The sequence below is a fragment of the Ovis canadensis genome, chromosome 3 (genome assembly GCF_042477335.2).
Source record: "Ovis canadensis isolate MfBH-ARS-UI-01 breed Bighorn chromosome 3, ARS-UI_OviCan_v2, whole genome shotgun sequence".
NCBI lineage: Eukaryota > Metazoa > Chordata > Mammalia > Artiodactyla > Bovidae > Ovis > Ovis canadensis.
The window spans coordinates 122442400-122451142 of NC_091247.1; the positions used below are offsets into that span (position 1 = coordinate 122442400).

At 42.9% G+C, this 8743-nt stretch overlaps 1 protein-coding gene across 1 annotated transcript; it reads left to right on the forward strand.

The window, feature by feature from the left end:
• The first annotated feature begins 2851 nt into the window (after positions 1–2851).
• MYF5 (myogenic factor 5) lies at positions 2852–7324 on the forward strand. Its single transcript, XM_069580645.1, has 3 exons — positions 2852–3802; positions 4643–4718; positions 5122–7324. Exons 1-3 carry the CDS (start codon positions 3302–3304, stop codon positions 5310–5312), a joined length of 768 nt encoding a protein of 255 aa, XP_069436746.1. The 5' UTR covers positions 2852–3301; the 3' UTR covers positions 5313–7324.
• Positions 7325–8743: the final 1419 nt, after the last annotated feature.

Genomic DNA, 8743 nt, shown 5'->3' on the forward strand with positions numbered 1-8743 from the left:
TGGAACATGGAAGACATCCACGTGAAGAAATAGGGTAAAACAGATTGTATTTTCATTCTTTTCTATGAGAAGCAAAAGCCAATATGGTCTGATTTTGAGAAGAGGCCACCCTCTTCTCTTGAGTAGAAGAGCAATGGTTAAAAAGTCAATTTTAACGTTTTCTTTTATACTTCTCTGTTCAATTTTCCCCCACCAAAAAAAAAAAAAAAAAAAGCCTGTTTTTGTCTTACTCAGTTTCCCATTTTCCCCTCCCATGGTCTCTCCTGGGAAAAGAACAGGGGAGTTATCTCCTGATTTGGGGGGGGGGGGGGGGCGGGGCAGGCGTCTCTGAATGCGTTGGCTTCCTGCCTTCTTTGTAGCCTGCTTCCCATTTTTTGATCTCTTTCTCCTCTAGCCCCTGACAGAGGTCTCAAAGTTTTGTCTTGGTTTTTAACTTTGGTGCTCTGAGATCCTCTTTTCAGCGCTTAGGTCCCAAGGGTCCTCAACCCTGGACCCTGTTCCCCCCGCCCGCAGCAAGTTCCATTAAGCCGCCGGGCGCTTGTGTTTTCTCGGCTTCTTTAGTTCCACTGGCCCGCGGCACTCTGGTAAATTTGTTTTGAGATCACCTTACCAAAGACAGCCTTAACCTCTGGTTCCTGACAGGGCCTCCTGAGTGACAGCGTCTTCTCAGGCCGGGAGCCGAGGGAAAGCTCCCCGGACCTGCGTTTGCGAGCGTCTGCTCTGGAGCGCTAACAGCGCGCACGGAGCCCGGACTGATTGGAGAAGGAAACGAATGGAATTCACCTCTAGGAGCTCAAGCCCTCCCGAAGCGATGCCTAGTTTCCAATTCTGTGTGACCTGGGGCAAATGACTTACTTCCCGAGCTTGGCTACCTTCTTTTAATAATGGGTCCAGTTACAGTTGCCACAGAATTGTTGGAAGTCATAACTGAGGGCATACATAGCAAGTGTTGGGAACAGTGCTTCCCAAGAGAAAACTCTTGATAATTGTTTGCTTACAAATATCCTTTGCTTAACAACTTTGGGGACAAAGCACGTTAGGTGCCTTGTGGAAAGAAATCGAGAAAGACAAGCCAGAAGCATAACTTCTATCTTCCACTGAAACTTGAAGGAGCAAATTTATGTGTGTCCAAATCTTCAGTTTGCACACAGGTCTGTATTAGCTTTGGCCAGTGTGTGACAGTGGTCAAAGAAAGTGCTACTATCGCTGTTGACCAGAGCCTGTGGTGCCTGGCTGAGAATTTCTGGATGAGAATATCTACCCACTACTGTGCTTCTGAGGTCACAACATGCACACTTTGGAATGTTTCCACTCCCCTGGATGGGTCCTTTAGGAACTCAGTTCTTTTACCTGGTGTAGCCCTGGGTACCTATTCATTTCAAAGGCATCTACTTGTTAACAGTTCTAAAAATAAGGGGCAGATGACTTCCCACTGCCCAATTAAGCTGTCCATTGGTATGAAAAGGAGCCAGATTTTCAAGGGGTGGGGTGGTGATGGTGGTGGTAGAGGTTGTGTCTTTGTTTTGGAGATGACAGAACTTGGGAAAGGGGACAGCGGCAGGCACGTTTGTAGCAAACTTCGGTGACTGACATTCTCCTACCCCTGATTTTTGGGGGCCTTCACTTTGGAGAGCAGATTTCACCTTGAGAAAGTTAATACTTCTTTGGCCCCTGAATATGGGGAAATCTGCCTTCCAGGGTTGCTTTTGGGAAATAATTTTAGAAAAATGTAATAGAAAAGAAGGCCTCCTCAGCCCCTGTTAATTCGGAGTCACAGTTTACTGGACTGTGACCCAAGATCAAGGTGCGAACTCGCTTCTTTTAATGAGTCCAGAAGCCTGGTCCAAAACCTCAGAATATTCAAGTCTGTTTGTGAGACCCTGGAGTAATAGTTTTTTCCCATATATAAAAACTATCCTCTCCCCAACCCCTACAGCAAGTGATTTTGATAGCGAGTTAAGTCAGGGTGGAGGAGGGTTGACAAAAGCTGATTAATGGTTCACTGTCACTTAAATGGAAGCCCTCCCCTCCCGCCTCTTAGCCACGAAGTTTCAAAGACCCTGCTGTGATTGCTTTTCTGTAAGGCTTTTGTCGCCAAAGTGTGTGAAGTTACTCCGGTCGAAGGAGTTGGAAATTTTACACGAGCCAAGAAAGATTGCCCTGCCGGCAGCTGGGACGCATCTGTAACGGTGTTAGTTTGCCTGAAAGCAGAAAATTAGCGACCCCGAAGCCCAGCTTGGCTGTTTAGACTGTGGAAATGACAGGGCGGGGCAGAAAGAGGGAGAAGGGAGATGAGCCCCTGGGAAGGAGTTCATCTCTAAAACCTGGTTTCTTAGAACACAAATCTTAGAGACGCAGTCAGGGTGGATCTTCCGCCTGCGCAGGTCTATCACAGGAGGAGGCGCTCAACAAACAGGCGCAGAAGCGGGAAAGAGAGAAAGCCAGGTGTGTTCCTGGTCACCTGGCCCTCCTGTGCCCACGCCCTTCAGATGAGCAGAGAGAAAACTCAGAGCGAGCTGTTTTTGGAGAAAAGGAACCTCCCAGGTTACCCCTCAATAACACAAAGCCTACATACTGGCAATCTGATGAGAAACAAAACATTTAAAAAAAAAAATCTAGAGCCACTTCATTATTAAAAGTGCCACTTGAAGTTTTTAGCAGCTGTTATTTGGCCTACTGGCTGAAAAAATTCCTGATACAACTAAAGTTCACGAAAAAGAGAACTACCTGAAAATAAAGTTGATCCTTCACGTCTCAGATTGGGAAGGCGGGTCCGCTTTTGGTGTCAACTGAAATGGGGAGCTCTATTTACCGATTTTCTTTTTAAAAGTGAGAGCAATTGTACGAAGTTGGATTTCCTTCGTTCCTTTTGTCTGTGAGACCCTCTAAGTGTCCCTTGGTTTAGGTAATCTAAAGAGTGCAAGTAAGCGGATTGGGGAGCCATCACCTCCGCCCCAGCAGAAACGCAGTAAAACCATTAGCGTCAAAAGGGGCAGTAAACAGCAAACTGTCTCTAGAGAAAAGCCGGAGGTTTGCCCAGACAGCCCTGGCGGGGGTTGCGGTGGGATATGCTAATAGTGCGGGGCCACAGCGGCCGGCCTCCCTCCCCCAAGAATATATAAAGAGCCCCAGCCCCAGCTCGGCAGACCCGGGCCGCCAGGCGTCTGCCCTTGTTAATTACCAGAGACACGGACCAGGGAGCTCGGCCCGGGATTTCCCGGCCCTCAGCGGCGCCAGGCTCCGGTTTCTCCCCTATCTATCTCGCTGCTGTCCAGGCCCACCCCCTGCCTCTCTGCAGACGATGGACATGATGGACGGCTGCCAGTTCTCGCCCTCTGAGTACTTCTACGACGGCTCCTGCATCCCATCCCCCGAGGGCGAGTTCGGGGACGAGTTTGAGCCGCGAGTGGCTGCTTTCGGGGCTCACAAGGCAGACCTGCAAGGCTCAGACGAGGACGAGCACGTGCGAGCACCCACGGGCCACCACCAGGCCGGCCACTGCCTCATGTGGGCCTGCAAAGCATGCAAGAGGAAGTCCACCACCATGGATCGGCGGAAGGCGGCCACCATGCGCGAGCGGAGACGCCTGAAGAAGGTCAACCAGGCTTTCGACACGCTCAAGCGGTGCACCACGACCAACCCTAACCAGAGGCTGCCCAAGGTGGAGATCCTCAGGAATGCCATCCGCTACATTGAGAGCCTGCAGGAGCTGCTAAGGGAACAGGTGGAGAACTACTATAGCCTGCCAGGGCAGAACTGTTCTGAGCCCACCAGCCCCACCTCAAGTTGCTCTGATGGCATGGTAAGAGATGGCTCTGTACCTGCTAGGGCTTTCCCAACTTTTACAAAAATCCTTACATCTCATTTAGACCACTGGTGGATAGTTGGGTATTGGGGGGTGGGGCGGGGCCCACCACATTTAGAAGAGAAGAGAGATGCCACATTTGGACCGATGCCAGCACACAGACAGCTGTTGAACAGAATTTTGTCTTGACTTCCTACCTACTCTAGGTGCACACTGAAGGAGCAGGTTGTCACTTGAGATAGCTGGCTGTGAGTGATCAGTCAGATGTTTCCTCCATTACTCAGTTTATTTCCAGTATATTGCCTTCTCCAATATACTACCAGTGGACCTTGACATACACTAACATCTAAAGGCAACTGTCTGAGGCCTCCACTGCCCCACGGTTTGTAACTGAAGGGAGAAACAGAAAGAAATGCCTGCATGGCCCCAGCCCCTACTCTGCTGATGCCTGGCTGAAAGTTGTCATGCATTCTTTTCAGAGGGCGTTTGCTCCAGCGCTGCCAGGTTTTAATGTGTTTCTGCCTTGGGAAAGTGTTCTCTCTCTGAATTAGTGTGGCTTCCTTTTACTCCAATCCATTTTGCATGGTTAACCCAGTGTACACTGCTGCTGAATTCCACCCTCTTCTTTCTGCTGCCTCTCTCCTCTTCTCCAAGCGCAGAGATTGACCTCAGTGCCCTTGCGATTGGTGAGGCTAGCCCTTCCTAAATCAAGGCAATAAAGGTGATTGAGAGTGGTCAGTTTATGGAGCTGGTGGGCAAGCACTGCCTCACCTGAGATCAGAGCACCTTTTGCCAAGACCTGAAAACAAACGCCTTTTTCTGTGTCTTTTATTATAGCCTGAATGTAACAGCCCTATCTGGTCCAGAAAGAGCAGCAGTTTTGACAGCGTCTACTGTCCTGATGTACCAAATGGTAAGAACCAATGACTTCAGAGGAGTTTAAAGACCAGTCCAACTTCAGAATTTAGCCTATCAAAGTAGAGTCTGTTCTTCCATGCAGTACTGGGAAGAGAACAGAATGGTGTTTATGGGGGTTTTGGCAGGGCAAAATAAACGCATATCTTCTGCTCAAAATCCTCCTAACAGATACATCCATGCACATACACACAGACGTGAGCTTTTGCTTGAAATATTACCCAGGTGCTTCTCCACTCCCCAACTTCATCCCCATGAATTGCTAGATATTTGTTGCAAATTTCTACCAGGCTTTCTGTGACCACCTGACCTTTGGGTTTCGAAGGAGCTGACCTGCAGTTTAAGCGGCAGCATAAGCAAGGATTTTTTTTTTTTTAATGGTTTTCTCCTTGTGTCCTTAGTATATGCCACGGATAAAACCTCCTTATCCAGCTTGGATTGCTTATCCAGCATAGTGGATCGGATCACCAACTCAGAGCAACCTGGATTGCCTCTCCAGGATCCAGCCTCTCTCTCCCCAGTTGCCAGCACCGATTCTCAGCCTGCAACTCCAGGGGCCTCTAGTTCCAGGCTCATTTATCATGTGCTATGAACTAAAAGTCTAGATCAGTTCTGTCAGAAGGCCTATTACACAGGAGGAAGGAGGCACCAAAAATCCAAAAGCAAGACAACCTGTATATAAACATTGCTGTTCTGTTGTAAATTTGTAAATATTATCTTGCCACTTTATAAGAAAGTGTATTTAAAAAGTCACTATTGCAATTAATACTTTCTTTTTTTCTTCTTTTCCTTCATCTTTGCTTTAGATATATAGTTCCAATGATATTATTTCTTATAGGGGCCGTTCATCAAAGGTAGTTTGTTGCAATGCTTAACTTATATATTTTTATAAATATTGCTTATCAAAATATTACCTCTGATGTTTAGTGCTTTATTTTTTTTCTTTAAAACATTAGAATAGATGTAAATCAGTTATAGGGGAGTTTTAAATATATTTAACTGTTTTGCTTTTTCTCTTTAATCCTTTGATTTATATTGTGTTAAATAAAATATAACAATACTGCCTAATGGTATATATTTTAACATTTGCTTATAAGAAATACATTTTTAATCTAGGCACAAAATAGTACTTTGTGGATGATTTCAAGATATAAGAGATTTTTGGAAACTCCACCATAAATAAAATTGTTTAAGTGAAGAAATATTTGGGTTTATGACTTTGTTAAAAGAACCCCCTAGTGGAATTGGCAGTCATTGATATGATGCCTAAAGGTGGGGCTGAAACAGTCGGTTTTGTAGATAAATCTGAATAGCATCGCACGGACTCAGTTTTAGGTCCTGTTGGTATCACAGATGAAAATATCACATTTCTACTTCAAGCATATTTCAAAGGTGCCTGCTAACTAACATTTTTCTTTTATCTTAATGTTGTACCATATGACATAAAGTTGTGTGTATCTGGAGCAAAGGTAGAAGGTATTCGGGACAAAAACAGATTTTTAAACAAAAAGAGTGTACAACATTACATCATTATAGTATCCATAGTACATTAGGAATCATGAGTTAAGGTGATGTATATCTATTTTCCTGAAAACATCTTGATACATTAGTATATTAATATTGTCAATAAAATATTTAAAGGTATTGAGCTGTTTTTCCCTATCACTAAAGTGCTGGCAGAAGAAAATTTACACAATGTATAGTAAAGTGAAGCAGACTCTAATTACCTTCTTCCTTTTCACAGACTTTTTTGTTTTATTAATCATATTTTATGATTCTGTGTTGTGTGTGCATGGTGGACATGTACCGTTTTGTTCATCACTTAAAAATCTCCTTTAGAAATGAATTGAGATGAAAATACAGCAATTTAGTGGAAAATTAGGTAGTCAATCATTGGAATAATTCTCACAACGTCATTACCTTTGAGAGAGATGAAAAGGAAATATCACTGAAGCATCTGAGTTGGCTGTTCATAGAGAGCAGATAAAGAGAATTGTCTTCTCTAATCGGTTCAAAATTTCTAAGGGTTTGCAGTTACATGTATCCATCAGCCAAAGCGTATGAGCCCTGCTGGAGTTTGGCAGTTGAACTGTTCTCTGGAAGGTTTGCCCTTATTTTGGATATGATTTTTCTCCTGCTTGTCCAGTCACCAGAGTTAAAAGAATAGACATTATTCCATAAAGAAAAGGAGAGAAGACAGGATGGGTTCAAAAAATACTGTAGCTACTGTCACTCTGTTAGCAGCATGCCCTGATACGGATGCTGACTTTTAGCACACAGGTAAGTCTTTCTTTATCCATGATTTGATAGTGTGAGGATTTGAAGTGGAGAGAATTCAAGAGGGCATTATAAAGGTTCACATATAATTTCAATTTCAGTTTGAGTGATTCACTTTTGTTAGACAGTGTCTCTTACTTCTATGAAGAAATTGGAAGTTTGTTGTTCCTAGTAGAGCTGGAAAAAAAGGAACTATCTAAAGACTCTTTTTTTTTTTTAAGTTCAATTTTAAAATACATGACCATATTCTGTTGCATTTTTAAAAAGTTAGCAGAGAATCTATGTAATTTTTAATTCAAGTGAATAAAAATTAATTTTACTACCAAACCCCAGTTGCTTGCAAATGTATTTTATATTCTCAGTTAATATAATAATGCCTCAAAGTATTTAGTTTTTCAGTGCTCTGGATTCAATACAGATGGTGATCAATGTATGATTAAAGACAACACTTTCCATGATAGCTTTGCTTAATTAATCTGATTTCCAGTGGACCAACAGTGAAGGCTGGTATCTGCTCAGTAAACAACTCAGCACAACACACATCACAACCAGTCATATATACTTTTTGACAAGGGCCTTTGGGAATTGGTTACAGTAATCAAGACCCAGAAAAATCTTCCCTTCTCCAACAAAGGAGGGGAGAAGAGCAGAGAAACAGTGATAGTGACAAAATATTCAAGTAAGGAGAGGATTTTGCCATCTTACAAATTATTTGGAATGAACAGGTGGGCTGCCACTAAGACTACATCAGACCCACCTCAGCTGGTGGAAAACATGCCGCTAACAGTCAATTTATAGGAAAACAGGAAAATGTTCCCTTTCCCATTTGTAGTCTGATTGGGAGGGGGTTTTCTGGAAATAAGAGTCAAAAGAGATTCCTTTCTCCTTATGCCTAAGAAATGCAAGTTCACTGGGCTACATAGGAAAACTGAGTCCAGTGAGGTTATGGAAATTGGGAAGTACTATTTAGAAGCAAGCTGCTATATAGATCAAGGTGTCTTGATTGCTCGTACTTTTTTTTCATTTGAAAAATGCAAGTCAGATAAAATTATTGGCTCTATTATAGCCCTAAATTCTTCTTTAAGGTGGCTTTCCTAATCTGAGAGTGGTATTTCCTGAAATTATCTATTTGAGGTTACAACAGTTACTAGATTAATGAAGTAATTCAATTCTCTGACTTTGAGAGGTGGTATTTCTGGGGATGGTATTAGAGTACAGCTATTTGTAACTTCAGAAAAGCCCTGCTCAAATGGCAAAGTACCCCTGAAAATATCACCACTGAATATTCCCACACTGTCACAAAAAGCACAGAACTTATTTCTTTAAGAATTCTGGTTTGATTTTAGTGGACTGATGATTTAATTGTTTAACACAGTACATTTGCTGAGCAAAGGATCTAAAATTTAATGCAGAGTCTAAACTGGGTCTAAAATTATTAACGTATTGTTCTCCTTTTGATTTTACTTGCCACAATGATAGCTTATGATAACACTAATAGTTGTCACTAAAATTGTTATAGTATTAAAATCTTATAAAAATAATCCATTGTAAAGGGAAAGCCAAATCTTACCTCCTTTTATGCTACTTAATTCCCTTCATTACAGATTAAGTGAACACTAATGATAAACCAGCAACTAAAAATTACTGAGGGTGTATTACTATGCAAATAAAGAAATAGAGGCTTATGGATTTTAATGTTTTCCCAAGAACACTCTATTGGGGCCTCTTCATAGAACATACTCCAGG